Raw genomic sequence first — 20,059 nt, 5'->3', positions numbered from 1 at the left:
GCACTTTAGCCACAGATGAGGTCATTTCTGACATTCTCCAAGCATGCAGATCTCTAAATGAACAGCAAAAGGGGGAACTTTACTCAATATGGTGATTTAATTAATGCAATAAGCCATCCTTCTACTCCAAACAATTCAAAATGCTGGAGAAGGCCAAAAAAAAAAACAAAAAACAAAAAACAAACTTGCTTTAATATATACCTGAACTCAAAAGCAACAAAGAGAATTCCCCAAATGCCTAAAACCACAATGATAAAGGGCCAAAACATATAAAATTCATATCCCAAGAAGAGACCAATTTAAAAAACTTATAAGTATGCTTAATAAGTTAGTGTAAAACTAAAAACAAACAAACAACTGTTTAAGTAAAATGGTAATGGTTATTTCCAAACATCATACCCCCAGAGAAGTAGTTAAATCTAATCTCAGACATATACCTGATGATACAAGAACACTTAAGTATTCAAGATTGCAGGGAAGTTATCAAAGACAACCAGGGTCTTGTTAAAGGACTCAAGGGGTAACTTGAAAAGGCTCCCACTGACCAACGTAGGACAATTTGGGCATCAATACAAACAGTAACTGTAATAACAAACTGGAACATCAAATATACTTAAAACTACAACTACGTGACACTAAATTTTAAAAATACAAGCAAAAACTAAGGAACCCCCTATTTTGAAAACTTAAATAGAATAGAAAGAACAAAGCATTTTTCCTGCCTTTTCTATTCCAATTGTACTAATTCACTCGGTAACCGAAGTATAGATAAAGAGAGGTTTGTCATTTAAGAATTACTGTGGCTAAAAAAAGAAGAATGATAAAATTAAAGTATTACAACTTTCTTTCTTTTTTAAAAAAGATTTTACTTATTTATTTGAGAGACAGAGAGCACGAGTGGGGGAGCAGGGCAGAGGGAAAGGGAGAAGCAGACTCCTTGCTGAGCAGGGAGTCTGACCTGGGCTTGATCCCAGGACCCCAGGATCATGACCTGGGCCGAAGGTAGATGCTTAACCGACTGAGCCACCCAGGCGCCCCTATACTTTTCTTTACTTACATTGTCTTTGCAAAATTTTGGTATTAGAATATTAGCTTCATAAAACAAATTTGGAAGTGTTCCTTCCCTTCATTAGCTTGCATTAATTCTTTAAAGGTTTGGTAGATTTTTCTAGTGAAACCATCTGGAGAAACCTGGAGATTTCTTTTTTGGCTTTTTAAAATTATGAATTCAATTTCCTTGATAGTTGTAGTGCTGTTCAATGACCTATTTCATATTAGGTCAGTTAACAGATATAGTCATAGAGCCTTTGTGACTGGACACCTCATTGGTCCTGAAGGGCTTTCCTGTTTGGTGGCAGTGGCAGCAAGTGGCTCCTGGTGCACCAGGTATCACCATTTTCAACAAAAATGAACTAAAGGATATAAGTGCTAAACATAAATAGCTGTTAACATTACAAAAACAGAGACAAGCAGATTTTATATGCCACCTGACAATACCTACCTGTTAGGTAGTCTTACCAGGAAAATTAAATCCTATCAAACTTTTGAATCCAAATGACAATTTACAGGAAAAATAAAAGTCACTAGAGGAGTGCATTATCCTACATTCCTACACCATGAAAAACCAAATAGGACATCCAGATGTACACGTGATAGCTTCTTTAACACAATTTGCAAGGAAAAAAAAAAAGAAAGAAAACAATAGGTAAAAGAGAGCTAAAAAAGATATTGCCCATATGTACTGTGAAGACCTTAAAACTTAAAAAAAAAGTTTTTATGAGAAACCTGAAAATTTCAGCACCAGTTGGGTATTTTTTTTTTTTAAAGATTTTATTTACTTACTTGACAGAGCGAGCGAGCACAAACATGGGGAGCAGTAAGAAGGAGAAACAGCCAGGGGGAGAGGGAGAAGCAGGCTTCCCACTGAGCAGAGAGCCCAATGCAGTGCTCATTCCCAGGACCCTGGGATCATGACTTGACCAGAAGGCAGACGCTTAACTGAGCCACTCAGGCACCCCACCATTTGGGTATTTAATATTAAGGAATTATTAATTTTAATTGTGCTTATATTTTTAATCGGCTGTCTTTCAGAAACATACATAACTGAAATTACATGAGATTTGCTTAAAAAAATATGCAAGGGAAGGAAATAGACATGGGCGTGAATGGGGCCAGGCTTGGCCATTTTCCTTCTACTCTTGTGTATGCTTAGAATTTCTCAAAAAAAGAAAAGGTTTAAAGGAATAGGTAAAGCTTTTTATAGTATGCCTTTTAAAGTTCAACAATGAATTTAAGTTTGTTCCTCCAGCTACCCACCCATCTCTGCAAACTTCTATTAGCCAAACTTCTCAAAAAAGAGCTCTCTGTACTTTCTGCCTTCAGTTTCTACCTCCCATTCACTAATCAATCCACTTCAATATAGCTGCCCACTCAATGAATGAAACTGATCAAGAAGGACAAAAATTTGTTATCAAATCTAACAGCACCTCCCTTTAATCACCTAAATACCAGCTCTCAAAAGTCCAACAAAGAGGACTACTCTTTTTCTTAACATATTCTTCACTTGATTTTTCAGGCTTTCAGGTTTCCCATCTTACCGTCATTCCTCTCTAGCTCCTTTGCTGTCTTCTCTCAAGTACTTTCTCATCTTTAATATTAAAGCCCTAGGACTCTGACCTGAGCTCTCTTCTCTGAGAGATAATCCATAGACCTAAAACATTACACTCTGTTGTTTATGATGGTTCCAAATTTTATACTTTCAACTAGGACCTCTTCCCAAAGCTCCAGACTGCCTGACAGTTTCACTCTAATTTCTTACAAGTATTTCAAATGTACTAAAAAATTACTCTTGATGTTCCCTCTCGCAAAGCTTCACTGCACCACCCGTTTGCAAAAGCCAAATGATTTGTAGTTATCTGTGACTCAGGCTGCTGCTTCTTCTATCATCACAAACATCCACAGGTACTCCTTGCAAAATATATCCGTAATTTCTTCATCTCTCTACCTCTACGGGCAACATCCAAACTGAATATATTTCCTTCAGAGCTGCCAAAATTATCTTTCAAAAAATTCATCTGTATAGCTTCCTTTCTAAAATCTTTCATTAGCTTTTTATTATATTTAAAAATAAAGTCGAATTTCCTAACCAAAGACTACAGTGCCTATAAGATCTGAATTTGCCTTTCTCCAATCTTCTCTCATACTACAACACTTTGTTCACTACGCCCCAGACATGCCTTCCTTTCAATAAACCAAGTTCCTTCCTCAAGTGTCTGCATTTGTTAATCCTTCTGCCTAGAGCTCTCATCCCAAAACTCTGAATGAGACTACTTATTTACTTAAAATGTTTATAGTTTACCCACCTCTGAGTCTCACAGCCCAAATTTCTTTTTATATTCTACCTTTATAATCTGTTATTTACTTATATGCTCAATCCTCCATTAGAATATAAACTCTGAAAATTGGGATGCCTCTGTCTCACAGAATCTAGAATATTACCTACACATATTAAGTGGTACTGAATAAATAAAATCAGACTGAGCACATGCATCTGCTTCCTCCTTTCTGGAAAATCCCACTGAAATGAGAATAAACATAGGTAAAAGGTAAAGAGAAAAAGGAAAGTAAATCTCTCGTGATGGAAACAAAGAAAGGATGCTATCAATCATCCAGAATTTCAGCAAACCAGCAAGCTCACAGGTTCTGATTAAGAAACCAGAATAGGAAAAAAATAAATAAATAAATAATAAATAAATAAATAAATAAATAAAGAAAGAAAGAAAGAAAGAAAGAAAGAAAGAAAAGAAAAGAAAAGAAAAGAAAAGAAAAGAAAAGAAACCAGAAGAGGGGGCACCAGGGTGGCTCTGTTAGTGGAGCCTCCAACTCTTGATTGCAGCACAGGTCATGGTTTCAGGGTTGTGGGACTCAGTCCAGTGTCAGGATCCAGGCTCAGCAGGGAGTCAGCTTGAGATTCTCTCTCTCTGCCCCTCTCCCTGCTCATACTCTTTCTCTAAAATAAATCTAAAGAGAAGAAGGAGAAGAAGAAAAAGAAGAGAAGAAGAAGAAAAAACAACTAGAAATAGAAGACACTACAATCCAAAACATAAACAAAATATGGCTCCTATCGAAGGGATAGCTGTTCTTTGTGAAAATACTTCAGAACAGGACAAAAACTACAGTAAGGGAGGGCAGGCCACAGAGTGATCATCAGAATATCTACAGAACTACAGCAGAACAACTGACATAAGGAAGTGAAACTCTCAGGAACCAAGTAATGTTCAAAGGAACTATGAACCTTCAAAACATAGAAGATACAAACAAATAAATGGCAGCTCCTCATAAAAATGAAATCCTATTAGGAATTTCACATTTTCTCCCAGGATGAAGGTATCCCAATTTTGGCAATCATGGAATTCAACACTGCCTCCCAGCACATGTAATTTACACCCAAAAGCCTGCCAATAAGCTCTATGGTCAAAATAGACCCTTAAAACAGTGTAGGATGGTAATGCAAGTTATCTACACTGATAAATCAAATCCTTCATTTATAAATATCAATAGGCAATTAAGGATTACCAGCAATTTAAGGAAAATAAAAAGTATAACAGAGAAGGAAGAAGATAAAACAGAAAAAGGCAGTTCATGGGCAGCCCCGGTGGTGCAGCGGTTTGGCGCCGCCTGCAGCCCGGGGTGTGATCCTGGAGACCCTGGATCGAGTCCCACGTCGGGCTCTCTGCATGGAGCCTGCTTCTCCCTCTGCCTGTGTCTCTGCCTCTCATTCTCTCTCTGTGTCTCTATAAATAAATAAATAAATAAAATCTTAAAAAAAAAAAAAAAAGAAAAAGGCAGTTCAAGAAACAAGAAAAAAACAGCGGTGCCTCAGTGGCTCAGTCAGTTTAGTATATGACTCTTGGTTTTAACTCAGGTCATAATCTCAGGGTCGTGGGATCCAGCCCCATGTTGAGCTCGGTGCTCAGTGAGGAGTCTGCTTGTCTGTCTTCCTCTGCTCCCGACCCCCTCAAATAATTAAATAAATCTAAAAAAAAAAAAAAAAAGAACCAAGAAAAAATAATCTTAAAACATTCTAATGTATACCTTCAGAGAGCTCTGATTAGACTTTATGTCATTAAGATTCTTTTGCAAAAACAGAAAGCTCAATCCTAAAATTCATATAGACTCCAAGCAATCTGAAATAGCGAAAGAATCCTGAAAAACAATGTCAGAAGTTGCACATTTCCTGATTTCAAAACTCACTACAAAACTACAATAATCAAATAAGTGTGGTACTGACAGATATATAGACCAACAGAATAGAGAGCCCAGAAATAAATCCTTGAATCTATGGTCAAATGATTTTCAAAAACAGTGCCAAGATGATTCAAGGAGAAAAAGATAATATTTTCAACAAGTTGTATTGGGAAAACTGGATATCCATATACAAAAAACAAAAACGAAAACAAAAACAAAAACAAAACAAAAAACCAACAAAAAAAAGTAGCTGGACCCTTATTTTATACCTTATATGAAAATTAATTCAAAATGGATCGAAGACCTAAATATTACAGCTAAAATTATAAAATGCTTAGAACAAAAAGGAGAGAAAAACTTCCTAACATTGGACTTAGCAATGATTTCTTGGATATCACAATGAAAGTATAGGAAACAAAAGAAAAAATTGACAACCTGGATTTTATTTTTATTTCTTTTAAAGATTTTTATTTATTTATTCATGAGAGACAGAGAGAGAGAGAGAGGCAGAGACACAGGCAGAGGGAGAAGCAGGCTCCGTGCAGGGATCCTGACGTGGGGACTCGATCCCTGGTCTCCAGGATCACGCCCCAAGCAGAAGGCAGTGCTAAACCCCTGAGCCACCAGGGCTGCCCAGCAACTCGGATTTTAACAAAAAAAAAAAACTTTTGTGCACCAAAGGACAGTATCAACAGAATAAAAAAGGCAATTCATGGAATGGGATAAAATATTTGTAAACATTTATCAGATAAGGGATTAATATCCAGAACAAAAAGAACTTCTAAGAACTGAGTAAAAACTCAATTCAAAAATGAGCAAAGAACTTGAATAGACATTTCGCCAAAGATGACAGGCAAATGAAAAGATATTCAACATCACTAATCACTAGAGAAATACAAATCAAAACCACAAGTTAGCACTTCATACTGATTAGAATGGCTCTTATCAAAAGCACATAAAGTAAGTGTTGATGAGGATGTGGAGAAATTGGAAACTCTGGGTATTGCTGCTGCTAACATAAAATGGTGCAGCTGCTTTGGAAAACGATATGGCATTACCATATCATAGATATACCATATGATCCAGCAATTCTACTTCTGGGCATATATATAATAGAAATGAAAGCAGGAAATCAAATAGATATTTGAACAACTATGTTCATAGCTGTATTAGTCACAAAAGCAAAAAGGTGAAAGCCAATTCAAGTGCATGAGTAAACAAAATGTGGCATGTGCATAAGGTGAAATATTAGAGAGGAAATTCTGACACATGCTATAACATGGATGAAGTCTAAAAACATTATGTTAAGTGAAACAAGCCAGACACAAAAAGATAAATATAGTGTGATTCTAAATAGGCAGTAACTACACTAGTCTTTCACAGGTACAGAAAGAACAGAGGTTGCCTTGGGGCAGTGGGGAAGGGGAATGGAGAATTATTGTTCAATGGGTACAGCGTTTCAGTTTGGGAAGATGGAAAACCGTCCTGGTGGTTAATTAATAGTGGTAATGGTTTTGAGTACACAACATGAATGTACTTAACACCACTGAAGTGTACATTTAAGATGATTAAAATACTGATTTTATGTTATGTATAATTTACCACAATAAAAAATATAAAAAAGAGTAAGAGTCAATGATAAAGAAGAAATTAGAAAACAGAATGAACTGCTCAAAATTAAAGTGCAGGAGACAAGCTAAATAATGGACACATCTGAAAGACAGATTTATAGCTCTAAAAGAGAAATCAATGAAATTTCCTGGAACACCAAAAAAACAGAGAATAGGTGACAGGAAGTGAAGAGAAATGAAGGAAAGATCCAAGAAATCTAATACTCATCCATGACATAATTACTAATTATCTACCCAGTATTCATTCTCCCCCCTCTTAAAAGCACAGAATGTTCTGATCAAGAGGGCAATGGGCCCAGCTGAAATATATACATTCAAAGACTCTCCTGCAGATGATGCGGCCATGGAATTTTGTTCTGGCCAATAAGTAAGTGGAATTGGGTAAGGCTTCCAGAACGATTTTTTGTTTAAAGGGGCAATCACAGCTGGCGTGTCCCTTTGTCCCTCTGTCCTTCCCTCTTCTTCCTACTTGGAATGCTTATGGAGTACCTGGAGGTACAATAGCTACCTTGTAACAATGAGGATGAAAGCTACATCTCAGAACAAAAGAAAAAAGAACCCAGGTCTTTGATGGTATCATTGAATCACTAGTCCTGTAGAGCCAACTTCATCTTTCTTCACTAAACAGTGAAAAAAACCCCACCGCAGTGTCAGTCTCAGTAGACAGTAATCCTGATATATCATCCAACAAGTATGCAATATACCAGGAAGAAGAGAAAAGAAAATGGGGTAAAAAAAAAAAATCATAGGTAAAAACAGCTCTACACTGAAGATCTGAGCCCTCAGATGGAAAGGAAAAATGATAATGACATTCAAATGTGAGTACAGGGGCTCCTGGGTGGCTCAGTCAGTTAAGCTCGGATCATGATCTCAGGGTTGTGAGATCCAGCCCCACAATGGGCTCCATGCTCAGCTCAGAGTCTGTTTGGGATTACTTCTCTCTTCCAACCCCTCTGTCCCTCCCATTACTTGCATGAGTGCACACACACTCTCTAAAATAAGTAAATAAATGTGAGTACAAAGTAAAGGCCTTCCACAATTGAAAACAGGAAATGTACCAACAGATATTTCTATGAAAAATTTTTTTTCAGGTCTGAAACAACTTTCTGGAAAATTTATTTCAAAAACAAAAACATACAAGTTAAAAACAAAATGGCACACAAGAAAAATAGGCTTATCCTAAGAGTACAAAGGAAAGAAATCTTAGTATGACAGCTATGCAGCAGACCTAAAATCAATCAGTCTTAATTAGAAGAAATCAGAAGATTCTACAAAAAAAGTCTTAAAAATGAATATAGTCATCATTATATAAACTATATGATTAAGAACCCAAATGTACAGGCACAGAGGTAAATATAGGTATGCATTTTTCCACCAAAGACAAAATAAAAACTTAAAGCCATGTCCTATACATGAATGTACAGCAATTTTAAGTGATTAGCACATAAGAAACAATGTTTTCTGAAATAACAAAACCAATGTCACTGTCAAGTAATTAAGAATTGAGGATCACTAACTACTGAATTAGTAACATTCAATCACTGGGTTTATAAAGGTACTAGCAATTGGCAATAATCATTTCACTTTTTTTTTTAAACAGGGTTTTTTTTTTTTTTTTTTTAAGATTTTATGTATTTATTCATGAGAGACACAGAGAGAGGAAGAGACCCAGGCAGAGGGAGAAGCAGGCTCCATGTGGGGAGCCCAATGTGGGACTTGATCCTGGGACCCCAGGATCACAACCTGTCAACCAAAGGCAGACGTTTAACCACTGAGCTGCACATCGGGCTTCCTGCATGGAACCTGCTTCTCCCTCTGCCTGTGTGTCTGCCTCTCTCTCTGTGTCTCTTATGAATAAATAAAATCTTAAAAAAAAAATTGCTCAAATTGAGTTTAAGGCTTAATTTTTTTCCTTTTTTAAAAAAGACTTTATTTCAGCACACCTGAGAAAGAGAGAGAGAGAGAGAGAGAAAGCATGAGCATGGGGGAGAGGGACAAGCAGGCTCCCTGCTGAGCCAGAAGCCCAATGTGAGGCTTGATCTCAGTACCTGGGATCATGACCTGGGCCTAAGGCAGACATATAACCGACTGAGCCACCCAGGGGCCCCTGAAAGACTTAATTTCAAGGTTATTTTTTAAACTCTAAAGCAATCACTGAATTTAGAAATAAGGTCCTACATGAACAAGATGGTTAATTTCTAAAAATTTATCTCCATTTAACACTGGCCCCCCAAAAAGAGTAAAAGAAACACATACCTAACAAATTAGGACATTAGTTAGAAAGGTTGTCAAAGAATTATTAATTGCCCTAAGATTCTATGGACTCATACAAAGCACTGAGCATTTCTTAATACAGATTTATTTATAACACTCATCTCTTCCCCTCATCAACATGAAAAAACTTGTAAAAATCCTTTAATTTCCATAATAAATTTTTTAATGTATTTTCAGCTAGATAAATTTTTTTTTTTAAGATTTTATTTATTCACGATAGACATAGAGAGAGAGGCAGAGACACAGGCAGAGGGAGAAGCACGCTCCATGCAGGGAGCCCAATGCGGGACTCAATCCTGGGACTCCAGGATCGCGCCCTGGGCCAAAGGCGGGTGCCAAACCACTGAGCCACCCAGGGATCCCCTAGATAAAATTCTATACAAGTCTAGTGTCCTCCCTCCCTCCCTATTTCTACTGTGTTAGGAAGATATACAGATTAGTATATTTGAAAAAATGTGAGTTTTGAGCAATTCAAGCTTAGGTAAATCTGACTTGACAGATTATTTTCCTCCTACGTGTCACAAAGTTACAAAAGAAATTTCAACCCACTGAAATTTAAAATTATCTTTTATAGCTTTGATTTCACTTTTAAAATAAGTGCAACTTGAACTTCACAGATGGCTCTTTCTTGTTTTAAATGTTTAATTATGTAAGTAAAAGTCTTCCTTAATTCCTCCCTTGTTATTCAGTGATCTATCCATTTACGTATCACATGTAGAAATCACTTTGTGGGGTCTAAAAAGCAAATGAAAAATTGAACCATGATACAGTAATTCTACTGCTGGATATTTATCCAAAGAAAACAAAAATACTAACTTGAAAAGATATGTGCACCCTCATGCTCACTGCAGCATTATTTACAACAGCCAAGATATGGAACCAACCTAAGTGTCCACTGATGGATGAACGGATGAAGATAATGTGGAATTTTATTCAGCTGTAATACAGAATGAAATCTTGCCATTTTTGACAACTTGGATGGACCTTGAGGGCACTATGCTAAGTGATATATCAGAGAGAGAACGGTAAATACCGTATGATCTCACCTATATGCAGAATCTTAAAAAACAAATCTGAGCTTGTAAGTAACAGACAGATTGGTGGTTGCCAGAGGTGAGAGTTGGGGGGCTAGGGGGTCCAAAAGTACAAACTTCTCTAAGTTTCTATACTACAAATAAGTCATGATGGTGTAACATAAGCATGGTGACTATAGTTAATAATACTGTATTGTATATTTGAAAGTTGTTAAGAGTAAATTTTAAAAGTTCTCATTACAAGAAAAAAATTTTTGTACAAAAAACGAGTTCATGCAAGTATTGTTTTATACTTTTTCCCTATATTAACTTTGTTTTAGAGATTTTTCCAAGTCAGTACATACAATCTAATTAGCACATACTGTTGTTCCCTAAAAGATGTACCCCACTTAACCATTCCGCTACTGATGATATTTGGGCTAAAACTTTCTATTATAAACAGTGTTGCTTATAAATCCTAATATATATCTCATTGTGTATTAAAAACAACTGTATCTTCAGGATACATACCCACTGATAAAAATGTCTAGATCCTAAGTCATGTGCATTTAAAACTTGTTAACAACTATAGTCAGACTATCCTACCAAAAGGTTGAGCTGATGTACAACTAGTATGAGACTTTGGATGCTGCCAGACTCAGGAAAGCACCTGGAAATCCTTGACAGTTTTGTCAGGATGTGGGTAAAAAGAATGGTATTTTATTTCAACTGCATTTTCTTGATTATTAGCGAAGTTCATTATCTTTCCAGATATATATTATTCATTTTCATTTTTTTCTTTATGAATTCTCTAATTAAAACTGGAATGTTCCTGGATCCCACTGACCATGACCATGTTCATCAAGTACTTTTATGTACTCTTCTCTATCTCCCACATACTACAAACTATCCAAGGCAAATCTTACTTTTAAGAAATTTAATTGTAGAAATGAATATACTAAACTTGTTACATTAGCCATTTTCATCTGCACTTCAATCCTTTATCTAAGGCTTCTACTATAATAAGCCTGTATTATACTCAAGTAAATAGCAGCTGCTCACAGAGGTTAGTTAACTTGTTAGATAGTGACAAAACTGGAATCTGAGTCTGAAGCCAAGGTTTCCACCCCCCCTTATCTGTACTATACCAACTGTTCTCTAGGCTTCAACACTCTTAACCCTCCCCTCCTTTGGTTTCTATGGCGTAATTTACTCCTGATGTTCCTCCACCCTTTTAAACCATTTTTTTCTGTTTCTTTTGCTGGTTCCTCTTCCTCCTCCAGGGAATTTCTAGGCTTTAATGTCTCATCTTTACTTCAAGGTTAGAGGGCTACTCTTATTAAACAACAGAACCTTAGAAAATTCCAAATGTAAAATAATGATGAACTGCTTCTTACTCATCACCATGACTTACGTAACACTACTCTCCACTGGTGATTCTCCTACAACTGACATGTACACGTGCAACTTCTCAGTTGGCCTGCACTCCCTAATAACCTCCAGCCGTTAAGATCGGTGTTTGCCAGAGTTCAGTCGCTAAACTTCCCCTTCCTACCCTATGGACCCTCTGGGACAAGCTCATCCATTTCTCGTCAACTACCATCTATTCCCTGATGGCTCAAAAGATTTATCTCCAGTTGAGGCTGTTTCCTGAGCTTTAGACTATATGTCCAACTGGGGAAAAAAAAACTCACATGGATGGTATTTCATAACCATATCCAAAACTTAATTCATCTTTCCCTCAAAATTTGTCCTCCTTGGGGATCCCTGGGTGGCTCAGCAGTTTGGTGCCTGCCTTTGGCCCAGGGCGCGATCCTGGAGTCCTGGGATCGAGTGCCACGTTGGGCTCCCGCCACGGGGCCTGCTTCTCCCTCTGCCTGTGTCTCTGCCCCTCTCTCTCTCTATCATGAATAAATAAATAAATATCTTTAAAAAAATGTGTCCTCCTTTTTATACTCCCTTTTGTAATTAACCCAAGTCACTGGAAGTAACTCTAAAATTCTTCCCTCTGGTTGAAGTGATCCTGACTCCTTAATACTTGCAGCACCTGTCCCTTCTCTCTGTCCTTGTTGGGTTTCTTCTTTACCTCATTTCTCACCTGAACCACTGGCATATGGAGGGAGCTTGAAAATATTTGTTGGATATAAAATAACACACTTGTCCCACTAGGGCACAGACCATGTCTTACTCATTTTGGAGACCCGGAACTGAGTTGACACACCACCCCAGATGTCTACTGAATCAATCATTCCAGGGTTCCATACCTGAATCAAACTCTGAGGAAATAAGAACCAGGGACCCATTTTTAAAAGCTCTCTGGATGATTTCTATATAGCTAATCCAGTAAAGTCTTTATTATATTGATAAAAGAGAGCAAATTCAAACAAAGGCTGAAATGGGATTTAATGACTTATTACCTCTATAGAGATCTAGAATAAACAGAACTCCCAGACATAAACAATTCTTGAATCACCTGCTACTATAACCTAAGCACCTACTAACTATATATATAAACTAAGCACTATATATATATATATACATATATATATGTATATATATATATATATAACCTAAGCACTAACTCAGCATTCTCACTCAGTTAACATACTGCAATAGCGCACTTCTACCCTGTATCCCCACAATCTACTCCCCAGACAGCAGCCAAAATGGTATTTCTAAAAGGCAAATCAGAGCACGCAACCTTCCCTTCACTCCATCCCACGCCCTAGGAATAGTTTCTCCTCATAGTTTAAGAACAAAATAAAAAAAACTTTACTCTGGTTTACGAAGTCCTACACAATCTGGCCTCTGCCTATCCCTCTGGTCTCATCTCCCACACTCCCCTGCTCTTACTGTCTACACTGCAACCACACAGGCCTTTTTGTTCCTAAAATATACCAAACTTTTTCCAGCCCTAAAATTTCTGCATTTGCTATTTCATCTGCCAAGAATGTTCTCTTTGATTTCATCATGGCTAGCCCCTTTGTTCAAATTCAGCCTCAGTTTAAATGTCCCTCTCAGAGGGGCCTTCTCCAATCACTCAACCAAAAGTAGCCTTTTAGTCACATGCTAGGACAACAATCTATTTTAATCTATCATTTAATTTTAATTTATCATTGGTCAAAAGCTGGTGTTCTCCCTGTATTTATTCACTGTCTATCTCATGCCTACAAGAATGTAAGCTCCACAACAGCAGTGAACCTGCCCTGACAGTAGATTCGTTCATTACTTTATACCCAAGTCTTAGAACAGTTCCTGGCATACAGCTGGTACTCAAAATTTATCTGTAATCAATCTACTCTTATTTGGAGATCACCCCCCTGTTATGATTTTATCCGAGGATAAATAACAAAATTTCATCTTTTTGAACTTCAAAATTCAATCCATTGAATAAAGCCAATTTGATTACATTAATGAGAAAGTATAATTCCAATAAAATTATTTTTCAGATATTCTAAACCAGAGAATTATAAAAAAGTAACTAGTGTCTAAAAATTACATTCACATCAAAATCAAGTTATATTTTTCCAGATACTAATTCAAAAAAAAATCTAAGTTGTTATAAATTTTACTAGCACTGAGGAGGATAAAACCCAACGTCCATCAACCAGTGAACAGATAAACAAAACACTGCCAAGCAGTAAAAAGAATTCTTACTGATGTACATAACGATACAGCTGAATCTTACGTTACGCTCAATGAAAGAAGCCAGGCAAAAAAAAAAGTACATACTGTATGATTCTGTTTATACATAAAGTAGTAGAAATAGCAACAGAGGGATCCCTGGGTGGCGCAGCGGTTTGGCGCCTGCCTTTGGCCCAGGGCGCGATCCTGGAGACCCAGGATCAAATCCCATGTCGGGCTCCCGGTGCATGGAGCCTGCTTCTCCCTCTGCCTGTGTCTCTCTCTCTCTCTCTCTCTCTCTCTATCATAAATAAATAAAAATTAAAAAAAAAAAAAAGAAATAGTGACAGAAAGCACATCAGTGGTTATCTGGGGTTGAGGGGTAGCAAGGAGAGAGTAATAAAGAAAAACTACAAAACTTCAGGGGAATGATGGACATTGTTCATTATCTTGATTGTGGTGACTAGTGTAATCATAGGACAAAACTTATCAAACTATATACTTTATATATGTGCAACTTATTGTCAATTATACCTCAAACTATTTTTTAATTTTTAAAAATTAGATTATGCCCTTGCTTAAAACCCTTCAATGGCTCTCCATCCTCCAATAATAAAAAACAGAAAATTTGCTATAAGATTTATCAGCATTATAAGGGAGTTAACATTTAAATGGAATGAAGAGCGAACTAATGTTATAAGCTGATTTCCAACAGCTAATAAGAACCAAAGACATACTTCAATAGGTTTTAATTTTTAACTTCAACAGATATAAATAATATATTCACAAAAATTAATTTTACATTTCTACATCAAAAAGCTAAATATGTGATAAACTCACAATTACCTGTAGAAGGTGGTGATTTCTCTGGGTGTTTTGCATTTAAAAGTTTTCTGCTAATAAATATGTAACCACAGGGACACGATTTACATGCAACAGGAACCTGTACAAAAATAAGAAAAATTATATTACTATTTTTCTATTAGACTTCTCAATGTTTATGTAGTCTCCTGAACTGAATCATAGATTTATTTAAGGAAGTCATAAATTTATTTAGGAATCATGGATTTATTTAAACCTGCCTCCTTACCAACAAATTGAGACTGGTGGTGTGTCCAATACATCTTCACATTCTCCTAATGCTTTACAATACCATGTATATAGAAAATGCATGAAAAATGTGCTGATGGGAGTGACCAACATAAAACCATAACAGAAAAGACCATCAGACCAAGGGAAAATACGTGGGGGAAAAAAGGTAGTATTTCCTAAAATGTTTGATGGCAGTTATGTAAACCAACTGGAAAAGGGAACATGGCTGGGAATTAAAGTAATCCCAGCACAAGAATGAGGGCCCAACTCTAATAGTGAGAATGGAAATGGAGAAAGATAGATGCGCCAGACATTTCAAAAGGGGAAAATACTTCCATTATTCCATTTCATTAGAGAATGAAAATACTAATTTGAAAAGATATATGCACCTTTATGCTTATTGCTGCATTATTTACAATAGCCAAGAAAAGGAAGTAACCCAAGTGCCCATCCACAGACAAATGTATGAAGATGTGATATACATCTCAGGTGTGTATCCACTGAAGTTAGGACGACATGTATGGACCTAGAGATTATGCTAAGGGAAGTAAGTCAGAGAAAGACAAGTATTGGTAGATTTCACTTATATGTGAAACCTAAAAAACAAAACTAATGAACAAACAAAAGAAGAAACAAAGCCATAAATACAGAGAACAAACTGATGGCCTCCTGGGGGGTAAGGGAATGGGCAAAATGGGTGAAGGCGAGTAGGAGGTACAAGTTCCCAATTATAGAACAAGTAAGTCATGGAGTTGAAAGCACAGGGAATACAGTCTATGGTACTAGAATAGCCTTGTATGGGGACAGATGGCAGCCACATTTATGGTGAGCCTACAGGGCTGTCAAAACACCACATTGTACACCTGAACTAATGTAACATTGTAGGCCAATTATACTTGTCTTAAAATTTTTTTAAAAGGGAAAGTACTGAAAATGGCTCCCGTACTAATATGAGAGGGCAAGATGCCAATTACCACTGATAAAAAAGAACAGTTTAAAATTACTTTGAGGGCCAAAAGCATACCATAAACCAAAGCAAATGTAGGAGAAGGTAGGAATCAAGATCTAGCATCTTTTAGTTTCAGCTCCAGGAAGGACATTGGATAAAACACTCAAGCTTGGGGATCCCTGGGTGGCTCAGCAGTTTAGCGCCTGCCTTTGGCCGGGGGCGTGATCCTGGAGTCCCGGGATCGAGTCCCGTGTCGGGCTCCCGGCAGGGAGCCTGCTTCTCCCTCCTCCTGTGTCTCTGCCTCTCTCTGTGTCTATCATGAATAAGTAAATAAACCTTAAAAAAAAAAAATTCAAGCTCTTCAAACTTCTGTTTCTACATGTGTAAATTACAACTGCCTCCTTTCCCTATTTCAAGTCTACAATGATTTTTCAAAAGCTAAATGTCATTAAAAATCATTTTTAAAATGTTTGATTTCTCCACAATCATTTCACTAATATTAACTGTAAAAATCCTTGAAATCACATGTTCACCAAAAAACAGAAATTAATCTCAACCAAAAGCACTCACAGAATATTTTATGATCAGAAAATTGCAATTTCCTTTTGTAAGATAAATTCCATTTGCCCACTGTTCTGCTTGTGTAAAAGTTTAGTTACAATTATAAAGCTTTTTATCCAGGGACGCCTGGATGGCTCAGTCAGTTAAGTGGATGACTCTTGATTTTGGCTTAGGTCATGATCTCCGGGTCCTGATTTGAGCCCCAAGCAGGGCTCCATGATTAGTGGGGAGTTTGCTTGAGGATTTTCTTCCTCTCTCCCTGCCCCCACTTGAGTGCGCTTTTTTCTTTTTTAAAGATTTTAAAAAATTTATTCATGAGACACACACACAGAGAGAAAGAGAGAGAGAGAGAGAGAGAGAGAGAGGCAGAGACACAGGCAGAAGGAGAAGCAGGCTCCATGCAGGGAGCTGACGTGGGATTCGATCCTGGGTCTCCAGGACCACGCCCTGGGCTGCAGACGGCACTAAACCTCTGAGCCACCAGGGCTGCCCAAGTGCACTCTCTCTTTAAAATAAATATACCCCCCGCCAAAAAAAAAAATAAATAAATAAAGCTTGCTTTCTCTGTGTAAAGAATGCTTCATAGTCTGAAATATAAATACTTGATCTAATTAAGCTAAATTAGTATTTTGGGTGAATTTTCTTTGCATAAAAGTACTAAACAAATGATCTCTAGTTTGCAGGTAAGAAAAATAACATTGAATCCTATAAAAATAGTCAAACTCCAGATAGGCCAAATAACATACTTAAGAAGCATTAAGAATGTGATGAGATTCTTTCAAGCCAGGACAGAAAATGAAACGTTACATTTTCTAATACGGTAAAACGCATCCAAAAGAGGTTATTTTAAAAATTTCACATCTTCATAGAACTAAACTCAAAGGTACTGACTCATTTCCTTTACACTTACATCATTAAGGGCATTCACTGTAATATAAATTGTTTTAAATTAATGTTATCCAAGAAACACAGAAACATGATGTCCTTATTCAAAAGCTCCTTTGCCACTTGGCAAGCATTTTCTTCCAGCTACTAAAACTGAACAAATTTAAAGTTAGGTCTCTTATATGCAAGAAAAATATTATCAACACATATCCTGAATTAGGAGAGGGCTGCACTTAGATGAGACATGTACATATGACTTTGGCATGAAAGAATGCACAAACACTGATAGGCTGATTTTCACTCCTTAATGAGTCTTCTATGATCAAGAAACATTTATGCGCCTAAGTCACCCTAAAATCCCTTTTAAAATGGAAAGCTCCTCTTCCCAACCCCAACCCTGAAAAAATACAACCAACCACCACAACCCAAATCCTAGTAAAAGAATTCTTAAATAAGGTGGACTTCAATAATATTAATCTCTTTACAGTATAATTTGCTTTTCAAACAAAAATTCTATGTTTCCTTCAACTTTTAGTTGTAATACCAAAGATGATACTAATGAAAATTCTAATGCTATACTCTTAGGGTTTTAAAATAGAAAAAAACCCAAATTTTTGTTTATTGATGACTTCTTGTTTATTAATTTATCCCTCGAAAAGTGCATTTGGGTTATTTATATGTTTACAATAAATCACGTAAAAACAAGTAAAACGCTAAAAAAAAAAAGTGCAAAATACATCCTGGTCCTATATTGTTTGATCTTACAAAGTTCAAAATAACCACATTATAGAGAACTCATTTACATTCTTTGGTGCTAAGAGAATCAAAGTGACCTACAGTGGACACGTTTTGCTACATAACACATAAAATTTCCTATAAATAGGAAAAAAATAGCTGCTCTAATAAAAAAATTAAAAAACAGACACATACACAAAAGATACCAGACAACTAACAAGAATCTTTAATGTGGCTACATACAAAATGGTTCAGTAATGTGAGCTACTGGATGTGAAACCTCTCGAAAATGAAAAGTACTGTGGTTTAGATGTTTCAGAACGGTATTTTCAATGGAGGCCCCGTAAAGGGGATGTTATAAAACAACTGAAATCTAGGCCTTGTTTGCTGATCTCTGTACCTGTTTTTAAACCTACACACACACGGACACAGAACATAGGTAAATCTATTTAAGTGGTGCAGTCTTCTCAAACTTTAAAGAATTTACATATTATTTTATGTTTATAAAGTATACCAAAATTCTATTCTAATATTCATCAAAGACTTAGAATAACAGTAATCTCATGACGTTTAAAAAACGGCTTTCTGGATTATAATTTTTTTTTCTCATTTATAACTATAAGAAGCTTGTACTGCCTAATAATTAGCTAAAATTAATCTTTTAAAAAAATAAAATCTTTTATTTCCTTCAGTCCAGTAACTTTCAGTGAAGCAATTTCAAGAATTATCAGAAGTTTTATTTAGTCCTCATGTATACTTTCTTCTCTCAAATACTCACAATAAATAAAGAACAAAACCAACATTTTAAATTATGTAGTAGCTCCCCATGGACTCAACTGTGTCCCCCACTAAATCCAGATGTTGAAGCCCTGACCCCGAATCTCAAGGTACTTGGGAGGTGAGAGGGTCAGGTTTAAAGTCATGAGGGTGGGGCCCTCACGGTGGATTAGCGGCCTTCTAAGGGAACCAGAGAGTTCTCTCTGCTACAACTCCAACTTCCAGGCTCCAGAACCGCGAGAAAATAAACAGTCTGAGCCACTTAACCTCTGGTTTTTGGTTATAGCAGCTGGGAGCAAGGGGCCGCGGGGTCCTTGATAACGAGATGAACGTGTGCTTCCAAATTAAATGTCCAGCACATCTTGTTGAAGATTACCGGGATGCCCAACAAGCTTATCGTCCTTCCTTTTTTTTTTTTTAAGATTGATTTTCTTGTTTTTCTTTTTCTCTTCCTTTTCTTTTCTTCTTTCTTTTTTTTAAATTTATGATAGTCACAGAGAGAGAGAGAGAGAGAGAGGCAGAGACAGAGGCAGAGGGAGAAGCAGGCTCCATGCAGGGAGCCCGACGTGGGATTCGATCCCAGGTCTCCAGGATTGCGCCCTGGGCCAAAGGCAGGCGCCAAACGGCTGCGCCACCCAGGGATCCCTCTTTCTTTCTTTTCTTTTCTTTTTTCTTTTCTTTTCTTTTCTTTCCTTTTCTTTTTTTCTTTTCTTTTCCTTTCTTCCTTTCTTTCTTTCTTTCTCTTTCTTTTCTTTCTTTCTTTCTTTCTTTCTTTCTTTCTTTCTTTCTTTCTTTCTTTCTTTTTCTTTCCTTTCTTTCTCTCTCTCTCTCTTTCTTTCCCTTCCTTCCTTCTCTCTCTCTCTTTCTTTCTTTCTGAATGATAGACATAGAGAGAGAGAGAGAGAGAGAGAGAGAGGCAGAGACACAGGCAGAGGGAGAAGAAGCAGGCTCCATGCAGGGAGCCCGACGCGCGACTCGATTCTGTGACTCCTTTTCTTTTTTTTAAACAGATATTAAAAACAGGTTATTTTTCTCTAAAGAGTACGTTATGCCAAGTAAAATAAGGTCAAGATTTGCAGTAACTTGTGCCCTACAGAAACTGGAACGCGTGAACCTGCTCCTGGAGCACAGTTAATTGGAACAAATGGAAATAACTTAAATATGGATATAATCTCCTGCCAAAGGGACTTCAATCACAAAACCCAATTCTGCCAGAATTTAACGACTCTAAGTGGCAAACTCAGTTTCAACGGCAAGAACGCCGTCTTCAC

The 20,059-nt window shown here is 36.8% G+C and overlaps 1 protein-coding gene across 4 annotated transcripts in view; it reads right to left on the bottom strand.

The window, feature by feature from the left end:
* Nucleotides 1–20,059, bottom strand: part of C15H16orf87 (chromosome 15 C16orf87 homolog) — a 61,833-nt gene that overhangs the window by 7,872 nt on the left and 33,902 nt on the right. For 3 of the 4 annotated variants that reach the window (XM_049094398.1, XM_025420005.3, XM_025420004.3), the window contains exon 2: nucleotides 14,636–14,732. In XM_049094398.1, coding sequence (XP_048950355.1) covers nucleotides 14,636–14,732 — 97 coding nt within the window. Of the gene's footprint in view, nucleotides 1–4,575; nucleotides 4,794–14,635; nucleotides 14,733–20,059 lie in introns of all 4 variants that reach the window. The other variant, XM_049094399.1, reaches the window with a different exon arrangement.

This window comes from Canis lupus, chromosome 15 (assembly GCF_003254725.2).
Source record: "Canis lupus dingo isolate Sandy chromosome 15, ASM325472v2, whole genome shotgun sequence".
NCBI lineage: Eukaryota > Metazoa > Chordata > Mammalia > Carnivora > Canidae > Canis > Canis lupus.
This window is presented reverse-complemented; position numbering and strand designations above follow the sequence as displayed.